General features: G+C 47.9%; 1 protein-coding gene across 1 annotated transcript in view; it reads left to right on the top strand.

Moving 5' to 3' along the window:
• The window catches only part of PTPRF (protein tyrosine phosphatase receptor type F), a gene marked incomplete at its 3' end in the record, with an annotated part of 217628 nt that overhangs the window by 132675 nt on the left and 60055 nt on the right, over positions 1 to 24898 (top strand). Inside the window, exons 5-6 of the mRNA XM_079535358.1 lie at positions 8661 to 8771; positions 22658 to 22927. Coding sequence (XP_079391484.1) covers positions 8661 to 8771; positions 22658 to 22927 — 381 coding nt within the window. The remainder of the gene's footprint in view (positions 1 to 8660; positions 8772 to 22657; positions 22928 to 24898) is intronic.

Genomic DNA, 24898 nt, shown 5'->3' with positions numbered 1-24898 from the left:
CTTTACTAACCCCCCGAGAGTGTCACTCTGACTTTTACTGCACATCAGTTTCTTTTTTGTTTATTCCTATCGCGCTAATACAAATTCTAGCTTGAAAAAAACTTTCTGCTTTTTTAGTTATAATTTTCTTCCTTTCCTCTTTGTACTAATGCTTCTCTCTAATCTTATTTGCATTCAAATTACCTCACCAGGTGGTACACCGATCAGAGGTAAGAATGCTGAAATGTGCCTCCAGTTGTCACGTCACTCCATCTCCTGTCTGCCTTGTCCCTTCTCCTCCAGTGTTGCTCATCTCCAGCTTTACTCTCAGCCCTAACTCCGCCAGCGCTCTCACTCATCCGCACTCTCCCACTAGTGTGTTTATTTTGGTTGGTTTTTAGCGTGACTTCTCGTAGACTCATCCATTGCGATTTTGCACTGTTGAAAGGGGGTTATTCAATGGAAAGTTTGCAAACTGGAAAAAGGTCCCTAGCCTCTGCCGTGGGAGGGTTGGCATCTCCTGCAGCTCCTGCAAGGCTCTGAGCTCCCTGAACAGTCGTGGCCTCTGGGGTTCCTGTCTCCTGGGAGGGGGCTGTGTTACATGAATTGCTTTGGTGTGAGTAGGTAACATTTTCACAAGAGAACAAATTCTCTTCTGCTGCTGCTGACAGGCAAGAAACTGTAATCAGAAGGAGATCAGTTGTTGAAAGTTTGAGCAAATCTGGCTCTGGGATGTTGTTTGCATTGCCCATGTTTGCCTTCCACGTGTGGCAGCAGAGTGGGGAAGTGCTGCCCCAAACCTCCCTTTTAGAGCAGAAATGCCAGCGGTGCTTTGTAGCGCAAAAATTTGGTTAAATAAATGAATCGGAAGCATATCTGGCTGCTTTAAGCCTTCATTAATTAAACCCACCTATGGTTTGACAGCCCAGTGTGCATGGTCCCTGGCTAGTTTTCAAAGTCTGTGTCCACCAGTAATGACTTTCCAATTGGAGTGTTGTCTTTTCTAGGCTAAACACTCAAAGCTGTCCCTTCAGATTAACGTCAGTGTGTTAATCAGCGCTACGTGCTGAGGCCCTCCTGAGTTCTCTTGTGAGTTTGGTTACCCCTGTTGACTGACCCCTGGATTTCTCGACAGAGTGACTACCACTACAAACTGACACAACCTCATTCGTTCAGTTCTCCCCTTTTCTCCTCTCCTCCCCCTTTTCCCTGAATCACCGCTGGAAGTTAATAATCTGACTCTGGAGCTGGTTCTGTTGCTGGGGGTTAATGTTTTCAGCTCCCGTTAAGTGATTTTAGAGCAAATGTGAATTGCCGTTTGATGCGTATTTGCATTAAGTTGCCTCTGTAGTAAATCTGGGTCAGGCAAAAAGACTGCAAACCTTATTTTGCTTTGAATGGGCTTACATATCTGTCATTCCTCCCTTTGGAACGCTCACGATTGACAGCTGTGCTGTTACAATCTCCTTAAACTATTTCTTCATCTCCTATTCCTATTGCAAATCCTAAACCGAAATGACAGACGGAATGCTAAGTAGCCGAGTGCTCCCCGCTGCCAGCCTGCATGCAGCGCGGCCGTCCTGGTGCCTCCCCGCGCTCTCGCCCTGTCTGATGACATTAGTGACTCAGCACCAGAACCGCGTGGATGCTCCATGCTTGGGAACCGAGCGCATCTCTGTGAAACGGAACCATCCATCTCATGAAACATAACTTCCCCACCCCCCCCCACCTTCCCTTCCCACCTCCGTTTGAGTCCTGATGAGGTATTTTGAGAATGTTCTTGACATTATTTAAAATATATGTGTCCTGTTTGAATGTCAAAGATGACATTTCTGTGAGAGCAAACAGAAGCCACTTGCTGCTCTCTGGCTTCTCCCAGAGGATTTCTGTCAGCCTAATGCCTTTTATTTAAAACGGAGGTCATTGAATTTCTAAAGATAACGACAGATTAGATGAAAGTGCTTTTGTGATGGTGAGGTTGTGTCTGTGTAGAAGTGACTGTTCTGCCATGTTCTATACCCAGCTGCACTCTTGTTCCTCATTAAGGTAAGTTGGATGCTTTGGAATCCATTCATTTGGTCTGAAAGGAAGGGTGAACTAATGACTCTTAACGAACCCTTTTGGTAATGATGTTGAGGGTGGGAGGGCAGATTCGCTTTGATTTGATGACTGCTGTGACTGCGTCTCTGGGAGCCGTGTGTGCAGAGCCTTTGGGAGGATCAAGTGATACCCAGGCCTTTGAGCCGCAGCAGCAGAGGACCCACTTGCGTGGAGCAGCACGGGGTTAGCAAGGGGATGACCTACGAACGTCTTCCATGCACTCCTCACCAAACTGTGGGAGATTTTTCTAACCATCTTGTTTGATCTTCACAGCACTTATTTGGTCCTTTTTGTCCGAGACATCTCTGGCTTCCCCGAAATGGGAGGAGCCGCCATCTATAATTCATAAGTCTCAGTTTGTAGTTTAAGTCTTTACCCCTCAGGGACTGCCCCAGGTAGTAATTAAATCTTGGAACCCCTATTTGTTCATCAGGAAGACATGGAGCTGGCAGGCGCCCATCAGTTAGGCAATAGCTGACTGCTTAAGGTAACCCGCAGATGGTATCAGCAGCTCCACGTTTAAGCACGTTATGCTCCTTTCTTATTTTCAAAGCAGAAAATAAGGTGTTCATTTCTAGCATTTCTCTGGAATTCAGCTCGCTCAACCGTGTGTGAAACCTGGCTGCATTTTCCTGCCCCAGGCTGTGAGACAGCAGTGCACAGTTGTGTTTCAGGTGGGTGCTGGACTGAGCAGGCATTAGATCGGATGCACATGAGGAGGTAAAGAAATACCATCATCTCAGGCATTATCCCTCTGCAGTCAGATTTATTTGTTACTTTGCTGTCACCACAGGAAATACTGAGGTTCCTGTACATAAGAGTATTTCTTCCCAGCAGACATCAGCATAGCAGAGGTCTGTCTGAATTAACTTTAGATCAGCTCACTTGGGTGTCAGAAGCTGTCTGTCTGAGAAGCCAGGTAAACACTCGCACCACCTTCTGTGTAGCTGCAGCTAAACCTTTCCAGTCCCGAGCGAACTGATCTAAATACAGCTCCAGTATTCCTATGCCTTCCTGAGAGCTGGAGCGTAAAGCTATCCAGAGAGATTAGAGGAAGCTAAAAGAATTGTGCTGTCTTTTTGAGCATGTGTTTGTACATTTGATTGCACTTGGTATGTGAAAGAATTTTTCCCTTTGCCTGAGCTTTTTTAGACATGCACACACACAAAAAAAGAAAGCAATTTAAAAACAAGAAGATACGTTTGTGGAGCAGACAGTGTCAGAGGGGCGGTTGGGTGGGATAGGGCTGGAAAGGTTTGTCGTGCCACGTTTCTGGCTGTCAGATTGACTCATGTCCCTTTAGAAACACACACAGGTAACACTGTGTGTTTGACAGTGCTGTGGCTTTGCTTCTGATGCGGAGTCCCCTGAGATCTCCTTTACCTGCTGGTGAGAGATCAGAGCATCCTGCATCTCCTCTGTCTGAAAAGGAGACCAATGTGCTGCAGAGCTCACTGGGTTCTCTCCCTCCCTCTGCCCGAGTCGTGCTTAGTGGCGGTGGTCAGGTGCCACCAGCAGCTGCCTCTGGAGCACAGGAGAGCGATTTCTCACCAGCATTGCCATCCAGAACAGGCCCCTTGCCTGCCTATCACCGGCCTCTCAGGCATAATGAACATAATGAACGCTGACAACAAAAATACATCTGTTGTGTGTTTGGTTATGTAATTGGTGCTGCTGATGGCTAGTGGAGGTGTGGTGCATTCATTCCTCTGTAACAGCTGGGAGGTGCTGCTGTTACAAATGACGACAAATGAATATGGGAAATGCTTATTTCCATTATTAGTGGCTCTTGTGTGGTTTTGGTGTCCTTCAGCTTTTCACAGCTCCCAAAGCAAATGTTTGTTGTCTTGGTCAGTAGCCGGGGTGTCACACTGCAGCCCCTTGGCTGTCAGGGCTCTCATATTGTCCCTTTTCCCACTGTGTTCACACTTAGAGTTCTTGTCTCAGCTGGCCTTGGCTCTGGCTCTGCTCTGCAGCTCCCTAGATTTTATTATGAGGGTTGTTCTGTGGGAGGGAGTTTTTAGCAGAAGAGGGATTGGAGCCCTGAGCAGTGGCTGAAAGGGTGGCTAAGAATGCTGCTGCAAGATAGCCAGTGTCAGTTTGGGATAGATAGCCATGTGCTCTAGCATGCAGGACAGGCATGTTGTGCCTATTCCGATCTGCCTGAGGGTAAGGGCCCTGGTTGCACCACTGTCTTCATTAACACCTGCATCACACGGGCTTCTGTGACAGCAGACTGGTTCCTCTGCCTCCTTTCATTCCATGTCTAATTTTATAACAGGGCAAAAGGTCATTCATTGTCCTTGAGCAAGTACCCCATTAGAGTAACAGAGCAGCTCCTGCTGCCAGGACAGAGCTCCCACTGCAATGGATGCAGAGCAGTGTCTCGGAGCTTCCATGTTCTGCTCCATGCAGCGCTCTCTGGGTGTTTGTGTTCTGCTCTTGATGAGCTATGGAGCAGGATTTCAGAGAAATCAATTTATATGGCAGCTTGGAGCTTTTCCATTTGCTTTGTCACATAGAGGAGAGTGACAAGCCCTCCGTGGTGCAGCAGCACCCAGCGCTGCCAAGAAGTGGCCCTTATCAGGATCTGCCTTCCCCATGCTCTGTGCAGTGCACTTTTTAAATGCTTCTTTTTAGCACTGTCATTGCAACTAATGACTCTGCCTGAGCACAAGTATATTTAAATAGATAAGTATCTCAGAAAGCTGCAAATAGGGATGCTGTCTGTGCCCGAGTTTAAAGAGCAAAAGAAAAAGCTGGGAGAGGAGACTGGCACTGGCAGAGAGATAGCAGCATGGAGTAAAGGACCTACAAGGGATGGTTGTCAGTCAACAGAGCCTGCTCCTGCCTCAGCCCCAGGAAGCTCTGCCTTGTCACCATTTTCCCTGGCACTGGAGAGCAGCCAGGGGTTTTCCTCGGGAGCGGACAGCTCTCTGATAAGCTGAGATGTGTTATCGGGAACAGATCTGAGCCACAAGTGAGACTGACGTGAGGTGACAGTGCGATGAGGGATGGCTGCCCCTCTTCTGCTGGGCCCTGCTGCAGCTGGAGAGCTGCGGAGGTTGGGTGCTGCTCTGCAGGGAGAGGTTTTGCTCTGATGTGTGCATACTGCTCCAGAGCCCCACAAGCTCTCTAACAAGCTGTTCTGTTCTCTGCTGCTCTCTGTATACCTGTGTGCATCCCGATGGTAGATGGTCCTCGTGCATCCGCTGGAGCTGTGCTATCTAACTGCATGTCAGGCAAATGAGAAAGCACCTGGCACCCGAGCGCTCGAGGAGACCAGACGAGAAGTCTGCAATGACATCCTGTGTGAACAAGACCTTATTCAGCAACTTGCACAGCATAAAACCCAAGTAATGAATATAAGTAAATCAGCCTGCCTAGCCCTGGTTGGCAAAGGCACAGAGGACTGTAAGATGAGATGCTGGCAGAGCTAGGAATAGAAATCAGGTCTCTACATCCCCAGTCCTTTGCGATTCTTGAAATCAAAGATCTCCGTACACTGTTGAAGGTCTTTGGATGTAGCTTCCATGAACTACTGAGACAGGAGCTGCTCAGGATTTGGTTCTTCCTTGTCTGTGGATCCTCATGCCTTGTCCAGCCTAGGTTTGAATTCTGTGAGAGGTGAAGCTATTGCCCTTCTCAGGGATGACACGACCAGCCTGCAGCATTTTACACTTGCAGACTTTTCACAGGGCTCAGATGCATTTAGCGTCTCCAGTTTGCTGATCCCAGCCATGTCTGAGCTTCTTAACTTCGTTCAGAAATCTCTGTACCCTGAGACACACTGTGCTCTCCTGTATCCATCACTCAGCTGTAGTCTGTTCTTCAAGACAACAACCCCTTTAGTCCCACTGACTGCCATCGGCGCGCTGTGATTCTTCCCCTTTGTGCTGTTAGCTGTGCTGAGGGCTCTTTATGTTTGTCTAATGATGATTTATCACATTAACTGCTTCTTTTCTGGTTCAGTTGAGAGGTTTCCTTCCTGCTCTCTGGGTTGTCTCCTGACATGCCACAGTTTGAAGTCTGTACCAACACAAAGCCAGAATCCCTTGCCTGATGTCCCTGAACATTCGTAGACAGTTATATGTTACACGTTTACAGTATGATTCCAGAAAGCAGTCTGCTCTGGCTGCAGAGCTGACAGGCAATAATTTCATGTAACTCAGCTCTGTCTTCATTTTCTTCATCCTCTTTATGTTTTGCTCTTCTCCCTCCAGCACTGCTGTTGAGGTCCCTAGAGACAAAGAACAGTATGACTAACTGGCATTTAAGAGGCATGGTGATCACAGGATCGCATATGTTTAAAGGATATAAATACCAGTGATGTGCATTCGATGGCTGAAAGGGACCTGAAAGGGACCTACGGCTCGGTGTGTCTGCCTGCAGTTACCTGAGGGTCTTACTCTTTTCTTGGCAGGCACTGCCTCCCGCTCCTGAAGCTGCTTTCAGCCCAGGGATGAGAGCTGCAGCCTCTCCCAGAAGGAGCCTGCTGGTCAGCGCGATGACATCCGCGTTTTGATTTTAAAGTTTGTTTTGTTTTGCAGCGTACAGCTCCTGCCAGCCCGATGTGGGCACAGAAAATGAACTCTGCAGCACATGTGTGCCCATAGTAATGAGCAGAAATTAGGAAGGGGATAATATGTGGTGAGCTCCAGGAAAATCATCCTGACAGAGAGCATAACCAGTCTGTGGCATGAATTCCTTGAGGAAGTGGTGAAAGACCTATCACTCGGCGCATTTAAAATGGGATTGGACAGAACACAAGTACATTTACAACAGGGAGCAATGCTGCCCTGGCCCCCAGGGATGCACAAGATAACCTAATAGGTCTTTTCCATTTCTAGATTCTCTTGATTCTCTGTATCTTGTCAGTGTTGGGAAGCTTGCTCCTGCTCCACTGCCTGTCATGCTTCTGTCTGCTTGGAGATGTTTTTCACAGGCAACATGTAGAAATTCACTGTTCTCCCCGAATTAAGCAGGAGAGCTTTGTAGGCTTTGGGCTGTGGGTGTCCAGAGAGTGCCAGGGCTGGGGGAAGCTGGCAGCTGCTTTTGATGGTAGGTGGAAAGGGTCCTGCAAACAGGCTTTCTCTGTCTAGCTGAAGCCTCGTTTCCAGCACTAATGCAACAATAGGGAGGGCTCTGTACATCATTTTTATTATATGGCAGAACCCAGGGAAGTTCATTTTTCCCGATGACATATAGACTTATGCTACAGTCTCAATTTATCCTTCTAAATAATGTAGGTGGCAGTGGTTGATTCACATTAGTTTTTCTTCTGTTCTGATGATATGAAAAACTGAGTTTGACCTCTGCAGCTTGAACCAGCAAGAAGGGGAAGGCAATTTCTCCAGCTATTCTCCGTGCTGCTCTCAGTGGTCATTTTGAACCGTGGCAGGCAGAAATGAGTTCAAATCCTTACAAGCAAAGGGGTTAATGCTCTCTTTTAGTTGGGTATATGGCTTGTGAGCAGAGTTCCCTTCTTCCAGGCACTTGGAGGCCTTTAATTGCTGCCATACTGTCTGGGGGAAGCAGGCAGAGCGCTGGCCATGGGCTCCTGCCATGCCAGCTTGTTGTCATAGTGTCCTGCTTCTTTCCTTCTCTTCACCCCCCTCTTTCAGCCTGTGTATGGAGCCCCACTAGGGGAGTTTGGTGCGATCAGTTTTGCAGTCATCTGCAAAACGTCATCACCCATCATGGTCACTGCACGGATTCCTCATGTAAGTTGCTACTGTGTACTCTGACAATTACTGCAATTATTTCATGCGCCCTGAGTGTGTCTGCCATTTCAGGGGTAGGATCAGGTCCCGAGGAATCTGAAGGCTGGCCTAAGCAAATGTTCCTGGCCCAAGGCTGGAGGAGCTGCTAGGATGAAGGGAGGCTGGCTGTTGTACCAGCACCATGCTGGAAAAATGGGTGTATTGTGTTGGTGTCTTTATCTGATGTCTTAAACTGAGTTTCTAATCGTTTTATATCAAGTATAATCCAATCTGAAAGGACAAGGAGATCACTGGCAGAGAGAAAGCTGACGAAAGGCAGTGTTTTCTTCTCAAAAGGGGATATTGGCTGGGAGGAGGGGTGGGGAGATGGGACTCTGCCAGCTTCTGCAAGGAGGTAGCAATTTGTTGAGCATTTCCTAGGCTTTATGTGCATCAGATAAGAAACAAACAGCTACAGTTAGTGGGCTTTGTGTTTGGCTGTTTTGATTAAAGGCTTATTAAAGGTCCTCTTATTAGATGGCAGTCCTATACTAAGCTGTAATTAATATGTGTGTATGTGTATGTTTTCTTCCTTTATTGCAGCAATGAAAACAAGCAGTTGGGGTGGTTGGAAATGCATCAGTAGCTGTGCATTAAAAACAGAATAACAATAATTGATTTCACAAGCTTCTAACAGCAGACTGGGTACCTTGTGGCTGTATGCTGGTACCCTGTGGGTCCAGGGAACAACATCACAATATATTTATCCAGGAAGATACTTAAAAAGCGTGGGGCACGGCCTTCCTTTTCGGAGGTTGTCTGTTCAATTACCAGGTTTACCATAACCTGAATTGTCTGTGTCATCTTGTTTGTGTGCAGGAGCTCTGCAAATAGAGAACAGCGAGGAGTCGGACCAAGGCAAATATGAATGTGTTGCAACCAACAGCGCAGGAACCCGGTATTCTGCCCCAGCCAACCTGTATGTTCGAGGTAAGAGCAGCTCCCACCCAAGGAGGTTTCTCTCCTGCCCAAAGAGTTCTGGAGCTTTCAGCAGAGGAGTGTGTTCCCTCTTACTGCCACCGTCACACTTTGTGGATTGCGTGATGTGACCATTTGCTCCACAAAATGGTGAATCGAGCTCAAGGGTATCGTCCATCCATGTTGGGTTTGACTCGTGTTTACTGGAAATCTCTTTCTGCTGTTTGCACGGTGTTCTGTAAAATGCTAAAATATGGGCAGAACCGGAATTTCTTTGTCCCTTGAACTCCTTAACTTTGTGTCACAGCTATTTTAATTGGGAGCGAGGGATGCTTAATCCTCTTAAGTACAAAGTAACCTCTGGTGCAGTTGTATAAAGCCGGTCATGCTCTGATGCACCAGCTACAGGTGAGCTGGTACTTAGGCCTCTGCTTTGGAATATGTATCTTTAAAAACTGAACAGCTTTTTGGAGTTGCCCTAATCCATCTTATATGCATCAACGATTAAGCCTCTGGGTATTAATGGCTCACACTGGGAACCTGCTGGAAATTAGCTGCAATTCATGTAAAGTGATTTTCTAATCATTATGCTATGTTGCCAATTCAAAAATATTTTCAGCACGCCAGAAAAACTAGCTTTTACATCAGGATGGTCTCTTGCCAGTTCTCTTTTTCTACATAGAAGCTGTTTTGAGTTAGCCCGGAAAAAGGCAAAGGCTAAGATCTTCTGTACCCTGTCTGTTAATTTCAGCAAGAAAAAAGTGCTGCTTCATATGAAGCTCTGTATAACTAGAGCCACTGGTTAGGAACCCCTGACAAGAGTGGTTATGGATTTTGCCAAGGAGAGAAAGAAGGTTCTTGTGCAGGTGCAAGCATTATTTGCTAGGAAGTTAGAAACAGATTTTGTTTTCACATAGTAAACCAACTGTCTAATAATAAAATCTCATCTTCATTTCTTCCTCTCTCTGTTTTGAAGAAAGAAAATACAATACAAAAACCAACGCATTGGTTGGTATGGGAAGAGGACATGAGCGTGAACAAGTCTTCACATGATGTGTGTTTGCTTCTCTTTGCTTCTAAGGGTGTCTTCTGGCATTGTTGTCTTTGCTTGTTCTGGGGGACTGCTTTTCTGTTTTGCAGCCTAATTTGGATTATGGGAGTCTTTGGAAGACTGAAGGATCCAGTTAAACATATTCAGAAGATGAAGCTGTGTCTGTGCAGTGGAATCATTCATTTCACTCTCACAATGTAATTGCGTATGATTTTAAACTCCCTCTATTCTTCCACATTCATTTTTCAGGCAAGCTGTGCTAAAACTCATCCCAGATTGTCCCTTTGCACTCTGAGGGAAAGGATCCTGTCTACCATGTTGGCTGTTGTTGCGTAGGTCTATGTGGGTACCCAGCGTTCGTCTGCAGCGTTTGGGGATGGTTTGCTTCCTGCGGCACACTCAGATTCTTGGTGCTGTGTTTCCTAGAGCAGTGTGGCTGGAAATAGGCACGGCAACTTCAAGGAATAGAAAAAGCTCCTCTTGCAGTGTTCTGATTTCTTACTAACGAATGCTCTTTGTTTAGCAAGTGAGTCCTGTAAGTCTGAGGGATGTACTGAGTCTTACACCTGAGTCGCTGCTCAGCAAGGTTCACCTGTCCATGTTGGGCTGAGCGTGGGCCTTGGGTGGTTGGCACATGGGAGAGGATCCTGACATTCACTGGAGAGCATGTTCTTAGACATATGCCTCGCTGTTAACCACCATTTTCTTACACATAAATTTCTGGAACAAGCTTTTTTATTGCACATAATCTTTACAATGTCAGTCTCTAGCCTGTGTGATCCTGATAAAGCTCCGCTGTATATTTAAGACCGGGTACCCCATAAATTACTATTGCATGAAATTCTGTGCGTGCTGGGGCCTAGCTAGTATTTATGCTTACATCTTGTGCTTACAGTTTATGATAGCTAATGTTGTACAGAAAATACCCTGTCGTTGCTCTGATAGCTAATGACTGCAAAAAGTTAGTCAAGTCAACAGGGTGTTTTATGTCTTTAACGAGAAAGGGGGAAATGGAAATACCTTCCTTTCTGACATCTGGGATGTAGAATAAAGAACGCTTGGTGTCTTTTTCTCTTGTGATTGTCCTACAGCGTTGTCATTAGAAGGATCGGTGACATCCAGTAGAGCCTTTAGGAAGTGCCTGCAACTTTACTGCAGAAGACATTAATTAATACTAAATTACAGCGGAAATTAAGCGCGTCTGCTGCACCACCACCACACAGTGGTTTCGTAATGATTGACCTCATTGTGGCCAATACCCAGGAAGTTGGGCACTTTCTGGGAAAGCAAGGCTGAGTGCGCTGCTCTGCAGGTCTGAGCAGCAACACTAATTTCCACCCTCTGTAATTCTCAGGAGCACTTGTACCCGCTCTCCTTTACAGCCTCTTGTTTTATTAATAGTTCAAATGTTTGTTTGTCTCTTTGACTCTTGGGGTTTGTGTTTTTGATCGTGTCCTCCCCTTTCCGAGCCTCCCAGGTAATCCTTTGTGGGTGTGCTGAGCTGGAAAGCACATTAGCATCTTTATCATACTTTTCACACTAACAAAGGAAGATTCTGGTGGCATAGAAGGAGCATCCAGGCACTGCTCAGGGCTTCCTGTATCAATGAAAGAACAGGAGGAGGAAGGAGCCGGGTACACCAGCACCTCGTCTCTGTGAATCCTTCAGAGCCAGCACTTCTGCACAGATGGACTTCATTAAAAGTTAAAACATTTCCACACCAGGGATTTGTAAAGGAAAATGGATGCATTTTCCTTGAAGCTATTATTTTCATCTTACTAAGTGTGCTGGAAAGCAACCCTCAGAAGCTGCCTGTTTCGGGACTGACAGGTCTATCTGCTGCTGCAGAGCGGGGACGGGGCTGGGAGCAGCACTGGGAGTGGGCTCCTTCCTGCTGCTGCCCTGCAGCCCCAGGCATGCAGGGTAGAAGGAAACATTGGAGGAGCAAGGACAGAATGAAAGCCAAGGGCAGAGAGCGTGCCAGGCCACAGTGGCTGTCTGTGGAAGGCCAGCGACGTGTTCCCAGCCTGCCCTGCCAGCACAAGCATGCTTGCCGTGGATGTTTTTCCCTCTACAAAGAAGCACTAATCCAGTGGTGGTCCGTGGCTACATGTACCACAATATCTCATAACAGTGATTAGATTTGGGACTGATGGTGCTGCAGGGAGAGCAGAAGGGAATAGAAACATATGGAAGATGATTCCTCTAATCCACAGAGCTTACTGTCTAATTTAGCAGCAAAAATCCTAGAAGTTGATTCAAGACATACAAGAAATTGATTTAAGTGTGGAAGGGAGAGTGGGCCTTGCATGGAGAAAAGGCAGTGTCATCTCATTGTGGTCGCTGGGAGTAAAGAATAATGCCACCGATTCATGTGGGCCATTGGGTTTTTCTGAATACATTTCACTCTTCGTTTGCCTTCGTCTTCAGGGACATCTGCACAAAGAGGAGTGTTTTCAGCTTAAGGCCTGGCCCTGTGACATTCCTGTGAAGGCAGTGGCCTCTGTGGATCTCTTTTCCCATATGAAAGGTTTTTTTCTGCCCTTCACTTTCTCTGTCTGTGGCGTTATTGTTTGTTCAGTGAAGGAGGGGAGCTGAAGGACTGTGTGTAAGAAAAACCATACAAAACTGTGGGGTTTGCAAGCTGTGTTCCCCAACCTTGCATGCAAGCATACAACAGTGAGCAGTATCTGCTATTAGAATAGTCCTTACAGGAGTAGTGACCACATACTTAAACAAGAAAGCTGTTTCCCAGTTTTCACTTCTAGATGCTGCTTTCCAGCCTCCAAGGCAGCTGCACAGCTGCTTGTAAAGAAAAGACAATTTAAAACTGAAGTGTCTCCTCAGTCCCCAGATCACAAAGCAGTATATGAGATTGCCGTAAATAGAAATGGTTTTACTACAAAAATCTGTGCTTTCTCAATCAGCCTTTTGAAGGGCCAGGCTGGTATCTCATGTGGCAGCAGGGAAACGTGTTGGAGTCTGAAGTTTGATTCTCCAGTTTTCAGTGAGGAGCCGTCACCCAACACGAGCCAAGGGCTGCAGCTCCGTCCCCAGCAGTGGTTCTCTGCCCTCGGCAGGGTTTTGCACCGGGAGCTCGCTGAGATGGCCACTTGCAGCTGTGTGATGCTTGCTGCAGAGGGGACCTTGTGTAAATAATAATTCTGAATGACTGACACTGGCCTGGAGCAACAAGACTTGGAGCCTTCAAAAAGGACATTTGGTGCTTATGTAATATTATAACAGCTAAAATAGCAACGGCAGTCAAAGCTTGAGGGTATTGCTGGAAGAATAAAAGCTGAGAGCGGTGGTGAGAGCAGAGCTGGAGATGCCTGAGAAGTGGCTGGGTAACAGAACACGTTTGTTCCCAGCCCTGCCCTCCTGGCAGAGCTCTGCTAAGCCACCCTATCAGCTCAGATGGATGACAGTCCCTGAGCAGTGAGGGGCACTGCTGGAGCTCCAGGGCCCAGCAGCCAGCAGTGAGGAGCAGGACAAGCAAGGGGACACCTGTTGACAGGCTGAATCCACCCGGATGACCCAGACTGCTGCTTCGGACAGCCTCTGCCCTGCACCATCAGAAGGCAAATCAGTCTGCACCAGAGGTCACAGAGCAACCACCCCTAAGCTACTGGCGTGTGGCTGGGAAGGGCCATGGGTCTGAAGGGCTGTGATCTCCGTGTGTATTCTCTGTGCAGCCCTGACCTCAAGGTGATACTATGACAGAGCCATCCGACACAGAGCAATGACCCCTCAATGAAGAAAGCGTGCTCCTTTTTATGGGATCTCAGTATTTTTAACTCTTCTATCTCTGGGCACTGCTCCTCGCTGAAGCTACTGCTCTCATCAAAGTCATAGCAGCTGCACTTCAGGCAGAGGCATCTTTATTCCTTGCAAAGTCTTTTGGTGGTTAACAGTGAAATGCAAGGCTCAAGCCTAATTATTTGTAAAATGACCTTTATGGAAAACAGAAGAAGACTTGCTGGTGGCTCAGTGCCTGACAGCACAATACAGAAATGGATTTGGAAGCCTGTTTCCCCCTCCTTACTGCATGGTGTGCATAGACATCTGTGGAACAATTAGGTCTGCGTGTCTGTGCCGACTCAATGTCCACCCCCTCCCCTTTCATATCCCCTTGCACAGAGGGTTAGGAGATCCATCTCTGGCGCTCTGAGATTTTCTGCTCTTAATTGAATTCATGGTGCATGTGTGTGCGCTCTGAATGGCAAGGGATGTTTGGGCGACCTGAGCATCCTGTCTGTCTCCGGAATGGAATATACTCATCACTGTGGCAGGAGCACATTGTTATTGTGTGTAATGGGAGGTTGTCTTATTCTCATGTAATCTGGCGTAAAAAAAGGCAATCTGTCCTTTTGTTCCTCTAGACCTTTAAAAGCTGTAAAAAATAAAATCTGATTTATGTGGAGTCCTTGAGACACAAGATGTGCTTTTAGCGATAAGCAGGAACAGGTTCATCCCCCTCTGGGTTTTTGTTCACCTCTATGTCTTTTGGATTCCAGAGTGGCTGGGTTTGCCTTTATATTAGCATCTTGCATAGCACCAGAGGGATTTCAGCACAGGGCAGATGCTGTCAGCTCCCAGCAGAATTGCAGAGCCAATTGAGATAATGAACTTTCTTGTTGCCTTCAGGAAAGTATTAGTTTCCCCTTCTGAAAAGCTTTAGAAACATGTTCCTTTGTTTGGGCTAGCTATCTAAGCTCTGACTTGTGCATTCACAACCTGGCCGTAGCCCCTGCCTTGTTTCAGGGAGCTGATGCCCAAGAATTCACAAAGCAAAGCTCCCCATAAGCCCAAGCTTATTCTTTCTGCAATGAGCAGCTGTGGTTAGAGTATTGCTGCTGCTGCAGAAAATGAGCATGTCTGCAGCCCAGTAAAAGCCAAAGGCAATCAGCGTGAGGATTTCTGTCTGCAGAGCACTGGAGCCACCTGACAGTCAGGACTGGCAGACGTGTCTCTGACACAGCCTCGCTCCTTGCTGCTGTGCTGCTTTCACCTTCTGGGGCAGCCTATCCTCTGTTGGCACTTCTGCTATGCCATCGCTTGCTTTGCCTCACGCAGACCTGTGTGTTTGGGTGATGAGCCAGGCAGCCCAGGTTTGTGAGCAGGGTGGGCTGGGGGGGCAATTCCAGCCTTAACCCTCCACCATGCCCACGTGAGGGGCAGGTGCCTCTTGCTGTCACTGCTCAGAGCCCTTTGTTTGTTGGGGAAAGGAAGAAAGGGAAAGAAATAGACACCACCAACAAAAAGACCAACAGCCTGTTGGTAAAACATGCCTTTTAGCTTAGGAATGACATGGATGGAGAACTGGAGATAAGACAGAATGTGAATGGGATCTGTAAGGAGACGAAACTTTCGATTTACCATTTATCAGGTTCATCTGAGATAAAGCAGCAGCTGCTTAAGCATAAAGTGAAGGGAATGGAGCGAGAACTTTCTGCCCAGGTGTTTCCTCTCTCCTTACAGCTGCTCCAAAATGCCCTGTTACTGGCTTTTATTCCCCATAAGCCACAAATATAATTAGAGATTAAGAGATAATCCGGCAATTAGTGACGAATAGCAGGCCCCAAACCCGTTCCAGTTTGACAGACCGGAAAGTAATCTGTTTGAATTAGCGTGTTTCACATGTGTCTCCTCGCCTTTCCAACTCTAAGCTCAAGTGTCAACACGCTGGGCAAGCTGGAGCTGTGTGTGCTGAGCAGGGCGGTCCCACCGGGCTCCCTGGGGCAGCAGCACCCGTAGCATGAACATCCTTCTGGTGGGGCTGCCTGTTCCACAGCTGCTGGAGCACCATACCCTGGGCTCATGCCCTCAGTCAGCCTCTCACCCTTCAGTCACGCAGTCCCAGTGAGCGCAGCAGGTTGGTCCCCCTGGCTTGAAGCAATCAAAACAACTGTTCTGCTGTTCTCTTCCAAGCTCCGTTGCACTTCACAGGCCATGCTTGTAGCTGTTATTGGCAGTTTGTTGCCTGGTCTGTACCGTGTCAGTGTTGGTTAAAATCTTGTCCTCTAATCGCAGGAAATGGCTGACTGTCCTGTGCACTGTATGATGCCACATGCTGTTCTCTCATTTGCAGCGTTTCTGCTGGAAAGCAAATTCCTCCCCCCACCTCCTCCTTCTCCCGTCAGAAATGTGACTCATAAGCAGTCTTTAACTATCAAATCCACTTCTGTATTCTCTCAGCGAGGGTTCAATTACAACTGATACGCCATAGATCCATAGTTGGAGTGAGGTCACTCCTGCTAAAGAAATAAGATCTCCCTTGTCGATGAGGAAAATGCAACTAACCTTCTACTGTCTCTCCCGCAGGAACAAAATCTGGGATCTGCTCAATTCTCTCTGGGTGTCTTTGTCCTGATTTCTTGTCTGTCTCTCACTCGCAGCAAAGGGTACCAATGAGGCTCTCCCGAAAGTGAGCCCAGCCGAGCCTGCGCATGCCTGTAACTTGCCTAATATCTCTCTGCTACGTGTAGCTCTTTGTTTGGAGAGCGGGAGCAGCTCTTCATGGTAGAAGATTTTCCATCCACCACTTGGAGTTTTTCTTTCACACTTGATACAATTCGGATCGACATGCTTTTCCTAGTGTGTGGTCAACGGGTTTAAAGTGCCTTTGCCATCATCTTGATAGCCGGAGTGGGTGCATGGGAGCGTGTCCGTCCGTGTGATGGCTGGAGTCCCTTGCTGTGTGTGTTTTGCACGTGTCTGTGCTTCCGGCACCTGGCCCAGCGCGGGGCCGCCCCGAAGCTCCCTCCACGTGAGTAAGCGTGGGTCCCTCCGCCCGGGGCTGGCAGTGGGGCACAGGGGCCGGCCCTGCTCCGGGCCAGAGCGGTGCAAGAGTGGCTCGCTCCTGTCCCTGGCACAGAGCGGCCTGTGTGCACGGTGGGAAGTCGTGGCTGACCTCTGTAGTCTTGTCTTGTCGTTTCAGTGGTGTGCGGACAGATGAAGCTTGGCCTGTTTTTACTCTCTGTGTTTTTCCTTGTCTTTTTTTATTCCCTCCTCATCTTCATCGCACTCTGCCATCAAACAAAACAAACTTTCATCTCTCAGATCAGCGAGAAGGTTGGTCCTTTTCACTTCTTATCCACCTACAGTACGCCACGTCAGATGGGACTTTTCCAGTAGGGAGAGGAGAGCCATCCCCAAAAGGGGAGGGGGCCCTGCAGACTCTGGCTCCCTTCCAGGCACGGCCACAGTGTGCCCGATGAAATCTGCTTACTGTTTGCTGTGACTCTGGTGATGGCATTGATACGTTGCTTGCATGTCTTTGTTGCTTGAGTTTTAAAATGCACAGAATACATTTTCCATGCAAATACCAGCCAGGATGTTTTTTTTTCAAAGGTAGGGTGGGAGTAAGTGCATGCTGCTGTATGTGGGGTCCTTCTCTAACCCACTACCTCTGCTAGGTGCCTACCTAATACCTCTAAACTGCTGCTGCTTTCTGGCCAGAGATCACGAGCAGACTTTGGAAGTCAGAGTAGCTCCAGCCCTTCACAAGTTGCTAGGGGGAGCAGGTCCCTCAGTTCCTCATGTGGCTTTAAGAGTTTTGACTTTCTCAGAGGGAGTAAAACTTGGCTTTGGTCTCAGCTGGAGAAGGACCTGCTCCTCCAGCTGCCCTCCTGCTGTCCCCACGCGGGCGGTGGCCAGCTCCCAGCTCTCTGTGTTGGCCAAGGTCCTTTGCGTGTGTGGTGCCAGGGCAGTGTTTCCTGTCTTCTCATCCCTGGGGTTGGGTCTTGCTATTGCTGGTAGGTGAGCAGGGAACTCAGGAGTGGCCTCAGCCGTTCTGGGATGGCCCAGGGAGGCCTTTGGTGGCCTGCAGAGGAGCTCAAGAGATATCTCCCTCACTGAGGTGCCACGTGGATCCATCTGCACGTGCTGGAAAAGAGAGAGATGCTCAGATGGCCATATGTCCCAGGGTTGCTCCTGGGTAGCACGGTGGGACTCCCTGGCTCCCCACACACGCGCCATCAGGCAGCTGTGTGAGTTGATCTTATAATCATCACTGGAACAAGTTTTAACAAGTTGTCATAGCAGTTGTTCCACTACGCTGCCTTCACTCTACCTGGAACGTGCTCTCATTTAGGTTGTACAGAGACATAGGGCCCTTGTTGTTTACCAACTAAAAATAGATTTCACGAAGGATAAAATTACCTGGGTCCAAGGCAACGATGGAAAATGAGAGCAAGGAGGAAAAGGAAAGAAATTAAAACCAAAGCCTAAAGCCTCCCAGATTTCAGTGCGTTTGGAGCTCTGCTGTGATGGCTCAGGTGCCTCTGGAGAACAAACCTCTGACAGGGCACTGGATGGTTTGGCTGCATGCTTCAGTGGAGGGGAGGCAGCCCAGAATGGATATAAGCCAGCAGGAGCAGGTAATTTCCCATTCCTTTTGTCGACCCTTCCTTCCCACCCCACCAAAAATAGCCAGGTACGCAAATATTTAATATGAAGACAGAAATTAGTTTCTAAATATTCCAATGGGATTTGCCGTACTTATAATTTGTTTGGTGCTGATAATTACATCTTACGTTTTTTCAGCTTTACTTAAAACTGTGTACTGCTCACCCATGCATTTAATTATTGCTCTGTGAGTGCTACAAGGTTATTTATTAACGAGTTATTTTATCTTGATACAGTGGATCCTTTCTCTTACTCTCCTCCTTAATGTTGTGTTATTTTCATCAGAGAAATTTCAGAGAGTGAATGCAAATTGCACAGCTCCACAATCTTGCTCTTCCCTACTTTGCTATTAGTATGTCAGTATGCTGAATGCTGATGTGTCTCCAGTGCTGCACCACTGTAATGATATATCCTCTTTTATATGTGGTTGTCAGCACAAATAATTAGACCTAAAAGTTATAGCTGAAATATAATCCAAAAATGGCAAGGCCCTGTTTTGGAAATTGTCTATAAAATGTCAGCACTCAAGGATGCATTGGGAGCATAAATAGTACAGCATTGTTTGAGCACAAGATTAGACTGTAAATGCATTTTTTCTGGTTCCAATTTTTCCTCTCCTGCTGTTGATTCTGTCAATAGATTGCGAGACACCAACAACCGCCTTTCCATTTGAAGTCCTTCCTTAAAATGATGACACTAGGGAGAGATGAAAGGTGTCTGTAGATGAGTAAACCGTGGAGACTTACGATCGTGGTTGAGGATATCTCTTAAATTCATTCCTTCCCAACTTGGAGGAGGCATTGCTGAGTAGAGCAGGAGTTTGGGGCAAGGTGGAAGTTGTGGCTGGGCTGAGAGCACTGTGCACCATGCATCATCCTGCTCAACCAGCCCTCTTTTAGAGCAGAGCTCAGGTGGCTTGTCCTTGGGGCAGAGGAGGAGCAGAAGGGGGGAGACAGCAGTGCCATGCATCTCTGCAAGCTGGAGTCAGGGGTGTTAGCATTGTCATTTGCTCAGCTCCACTGTGGCCAAGACAGCCAGCAGGGAGAAGCAGCTTGGTTTCCCCTTCCCTAGCAGCATCATGCTGTTTCAGAAGCATGGTCATGCCTTCCTGGTGCTGCTGTGTTTCCTTGCTGCATGCCAGCAGTGTCTCAGCATGCCAGAGGGGCTGACAGCACCAGCCTGAGAGCCTTGATCACTGGCATCTGTAGCTCAGAACCTCCACTCCTCGCAGACAGCAGCAGGGAGAGGGTTCCTGGCTCCCTGGGGGGGGGGGGGGGGGGTAACGTCACTCTCAGCAGGAACCTGAGATCTTAGAAAGCAGCCACTCCTGTGGTGAAAGGAGCCAGGCAATCGATTGGTGCTCTTTGCTCTCAAGGCAAGAAGTGTGCATGTTAATGCATGCTGAATTATTAACGCTTCTCAGTCTCAACCTTTGTGGCCGATGTGTTGCCTGCTGCCCTCCATCCTCACTGCACTGTCCCCAGCGAGCAGGACCCCATCTCCTTGCCATCCTTCTTCCCTGCCCTCTGGGATCCGGGCACAGGCTCAGGTTGCACAGCGCTGGTTCCACTTTGGTTTCTCTGGGAGCACTGTCTGCACAGCACAGCAGCATGGAGCTCTCACACCGCCTGTGCTTGGGGTGAATGTCAGCGAATCTCACTTTTGACAGTCTGCTGGTTTAACCAAACCTCTGAGTTATGCTATTGTCCGTTGAAATTGTTCTAATATTCACAGTAATTTTCCCTGTGCTGCTCTTGCAAAGCCTCCAATCCTCCTCCTCAGATCCTGATCCAAAAAGATGATGAAAAAATAAAAATAAAATTGTAAATTTTAATTAAAAGGGAAAATTCATTGCTGCAATAAATGAAGAACAACGAAATTTCCAGCAGCCTTTAAGGTGGCTTCATGGGCTTTGCTTGCCCATAGATTTGACTTGTAAATTGGACAGAAATTCTGAAGAACGCCGCCGTTTGAGAGGTTATACTTATTTACATTATTAGCAGACTCCTGTGTTAGAAAAGCAAGAGACTTAAAGCACTGGCTTGAGCCAGAGGAATGTGTTGACGGTGCTCTGCAAGCTGCTGTGTGAGCTCTGCCAGCTCTCACTATAGCTAACTGACAGCATCTCCCCTCTCCCTCCGCACTGGCTGGGGTGAGAAGCTGCCATTCATCCCCCCGCGAGAATGGGAGGCCCGCAGAGCCCATACCTTCCGCTGAACATACTCCTGCCAGTACAGGAGGACGCTGCACTGACTGGACTCAGCATGTCCCCAGGAGGGTTCTGAGAGCCCATGTGGGTTGTGCTGCCTCTGGTCTCGCAGGGATGGGAGACAAAACCTGCTGGTGTAAGCTGGCCGTTAGCCTTCCTGCATGGCGTCCAGTTCTCGACCTCTGCACGTGAGTTACTGTGCTCTGTCCCTGCACATCTGTAGTGCTGCTTTCTCTCTGACTCCTATGGCCTCTGGCACCTGCTTGCCTGGTGCATGTGCATGAGCGCCCTGTGTCCACCTCTGTCTCTGTCCTCAAAGTTTGCTTTTTTTTGTGTTCATACAGCATGGGGTGGGGGGTGGTTGTGGTCCTTGGATGGGGACAGAATTTGAACAGCTGAAATAATTCGACGCCATATTCATTGGAAAATGAGAGCTGACTCTTAACAAACACGCTGGGATGCTTTGGTTGGAAATACACACCATCATGTTAAACCATTGCCATGTCCATCAGGTTAACTCTGTATTCTCATGACTGGGTAGCACCTGAGTACGCTTTCAGTTCTGTCTCATTCGGAGAGTGCTGCCCCGTCAGTCAGGTAACACCTCACTGGCAATCATTCATGTAGACACTGATTTCAGATTTAATAATTGATTAAAAGAAACAACCAGCAAGACTTTGGATTTGGATTTAGACATTTAAAAAAAAAAAAAAAAGACAAGAAAAGCAAGTATCCTTCTCCTGGCTGGAAGGAGCTAATGAGCCCTGTTTTGTCACTGAGATGTGTAGTACACACACAGTGTTGACAGCATTGTCTAATTTATCACGAAGTTTTAGCACTGTTGTTCATACTAGCGTGGGGGTTTCGTCTTCAGTCTATTTCTGCAAGCTTGTTGGTTTGGGGATGAATCATCAAAGGGAGAGCTAGTGAGGTTAGATTTGGGGACAGTCATCTCAGCAAGTGGCACAGCGTCCTCTGTGGCTCACAGGGCTGGTGGCAGCCTCCTCATCCACAGAAAAATGATGGGTCTGAACCGGCAGAGCTGAGCCCCTGGGGCCAGCAGTGCATTGCCCCACATCTGCCTTCCACCAGCGCTTGGCTGGCCTCACTGGAGGAGCCAAACAGCAGGGAAAGGCCCCTCCAGAGCCAGCCCAGCAGACAGCAGCCCTCCCTCAGGACCACTCTTTGGCAGAGGAGGCTACAGCAGAGCAGGGTGCTGGGCAGGACACGTTGGAGCAGTTTCCCTTTTTAAACTACAGACGAAAGTGAGCTTGCACAGAGGAGACAAAAGATTTACCGAGCACAGTGGTTTCTCTACCTTTGCTTAAATAGCCCCATAACACTAACCCTGGAGAAGGGGCCTCATTTCTCAGTGTCAGTTTCCTGACGGGAATGCATATGGCAGGCAGCTTTAGAGCTTTATTGTAGCTGAGAGTTGCTTACAAAAAAGTCTTGAATGAAATACCAATGAAATACCTAGCAAGGGATTGATATGAAGAGAAGCTATACAGTGAAATAAGGAGGAATACATCTCCCAAAGCACTGCCACAGAGGTTGGGATGGTTCTGCCAGCCCAGCTCCCTTCTGTCAAAATGGATATGAACTCACATCTGTCAAGATTAGTTCTCTCCTGCCCAGCAAGGTGATCTGTTCAGACCCTGACAATGTCATGCATCTCTGGTGACTGTTTTTTCTGAGCCAAGGTAGAACTTGAGTTACATTTTGAAAGGAATTATATTTTATTTAGCAGCACACGTGCTAATTCAGAAAGAAGCCTTTCTGCTGCCCCTGTCCAAACCTTGTGAGGCTTAGGGGACAGGTTTCTTTACTCTAGAGCTAATAAACGGAGCAGGTAATGCCATTCTGCAGAGCTTCGGTGGGTCCTGCACAGAGAGAGTGTGTGACTGGCATTTGTGCTTGCTCTCTAATTAGAGGGACGTAATTTAAATGGAGGAATGTTTCACATTAGTGATACAATTTAAGAATGCCATGTGTGGAGAGAATGGACTGAGCCATCCCATAATGAGTTCTAATAAGACTCCAGTGGCCGAGGAAGGAGAGCAAAGCATGCACAATTTGATGAAGCAGTGTAAAGCTTTTGCACTCGGTTTTATCTGTCCTGAGGGATAGACAGGCAAAACTTCTGAGTCCCCCTTGCGTACCCCTACGGTTCAACTGAGTGCTCTCTGCTGGTTCCGTGCCCTACTAGCTGTCTCCTCCTTGTTTCAGTGCGGCGTGTTGCTCCTCGATTCTCAATCCCTCCGAGCAACCATGAGGTGATGCCTGGAGGGAGCGTGAACCTCACATGCGTGGCAGTAGGTGCCCCGATGCCCTACGTGAAGTGGATGGCTGGTGTGGAAGAGCTGACCAAAGAGGATGAGATGCCCGTCGGCAGGAACGTGCTGGAGCTGAACAACATCATGCAGTCTGCCAACTACACCTGTGTGGCCATCTCTTCCCTCGGCATGATCGAAGCAACGGCCCAGATCACTGTCAAAGGTAGAGTTATTCCTTGTACTTGGGTTTCAAAGATCTTGAGTGCTCTTGGGCACAGCCAACTGTCTGCACTCTCTTATGGGTTTTCCACCTTGTAAGGGAAGTTCCCAAACCCAGTTGTTGTTTTTTTTCCACTGGCAGTATGTTAGCATTTGGGCTTTGGAGGCCATTTCTTCTATATGCAGCTTGTGTCACGTTGTGTCTTGCTATGTCACAAGGGAACCTCACTGGGACTGTGCTCATCTCAGTGGTTTCTGACTCATGCCTGCAGCTGTGGGAGCTGCTTGGTGCAGGTGACTGTGGAAGTCTGCATCCAGAGAACCTTTGGCACAAATGTTTCCTTTCCTTGTTGCAGTAAGGGCAGGACAAGGAGGTTAGCTCTAGCAGTGTGACCTTCCTGTAGGCCTTGCCAGAGTGAGCAATTTTCCTTCTGTCAGTTTTCTTTCTTCTCTTACTGCTCTGCCTGTTTCCCTCCTAAGTCTTTAAGACATGCTTCCTGTACTGTTTCACAGGGAACAGTACTGATGCATGCTGACCACTGGGGACAGGGCAGCCTGCCCAGACAGCTCCCTACAGGGAGGCTGAAGTACGTGTTTTGTCTTTCCCATCCAAGGCCAAACAGATTCACACTATCCCTCTCCTCCTTGCAGCTGATACGTAGCTTGGATTTCTACAGATGTGTCATCCTTTGAGTCTGTCTGGTCTCACAGGCCCCCTCTTGCACTGTAGCCACCTTTAGCACGGAGTCCCTGCTTGAACAAATCACAAAATTGAAACTTAGCCCTCTCTGACCTGATGATGAACAGCAAATTCTCTTTCCCTAGTGCTAGTCAGTGGATGCTTTTAACCTCAGCCACATATTGCTCCCTTCACTCACAGTGCTCGCTACTTGGTGGGTGCAGCTTCACTGCACTGATGGTTCCCAGTATTTACTCTTTTGTTCCTGGGAAGGCTCTGCTTAGCAACTTTAACCTCTTGTCTTCCTCCTGGTTTCTCTATCTTGATTTGCACCTTCATTCTGGACAGCTTGCTGCCTTTGTCTCCATCTTCTTCACCCAATGTTGCTTCTCCTGTGCTTGTTGGAAAGTAGACATTTGCAGGGCATATGGAAGAAGCAAGATGACACAACATTGATTTCAGTGAGTGCATCCAAGGCACCAGACACACAAGGCTGCACACCCAAGAGCTGGCAAGAGCCACTCTCACGGCACTCCAAAACCTGAGAGAGGCTGCCAATTTCTTGGTGCTGTAGGAAGTGTCTTGCTTCAGGCTGTAATATTGGGTGAGATGCATCTACCCTCCACGGGTAATGATGCAGTGTCCTTTTGTGGGTTGCATATCCCTGCCTCCTATGCCAGCTCAGCCCTCACTGATTTTCTCAGTGCTTGAGTTGCACTAGCACTGGAAATGGCACCCTTCACCAGCGTTCAGGACAAGCATGCTCCTGAGCCTGCCCCCATCTGCTGCGCCACGTAGAACCTGCAAGCCTGATGGTTCTGCCAGAAAATGAAGTACTTGGGAGTCTTTGTTTGAGCTGAGCATTTTTTCTAGTTCCACCTTGTGCACAGCTGCATTACAAGTCACTAATGACTTTAACTAGAGTGGATTGTAGGAGGTTTAAACTTACTGTAGACTTTAATTCACTCATTGTCTTACAGTATTTGTGTACTCCGCAAATCTCATGCATGCTTGCTTTCTTTGTTCTTGCGGTAAAATGGCAAATCTGGAAATGCTTGCTTGCAGTAGCTGTGTTCTCATTAACACTTCAGAGATGACAGTGTCACGGAGTTCTTGTGTAACAGTTTGTTGTCTGGTTGCAGTTTGACACACCCAGTCAAGTAGTGGATGTGCAAGTTGATGATTTCTCTGGCTGTATCCCTCCTGCATATACTGTAATACTTGCAAGGCATTTCCCATCAACCCATCTAACAGCATTGTCCGTGAACTCCCTGTGGCCTAGGATGCTGTCTCTGT

This window comes from Tetrao urogallus (assembly GCF_951394365.1).
Source record: "Tetrao urogallus genome assembly, chromosome: 5".
In the NCBI taxonomy this organism is placed as follows: domain Eukaryota; kingdom Metazoa; phylum Chordata; class Aves; order Galliformes; family Phasianidae; genus Tetrao; species Tetrao urogallus.
This window is presented reverse-complemented; position numbering and strand designations above follow the sequence as displayed.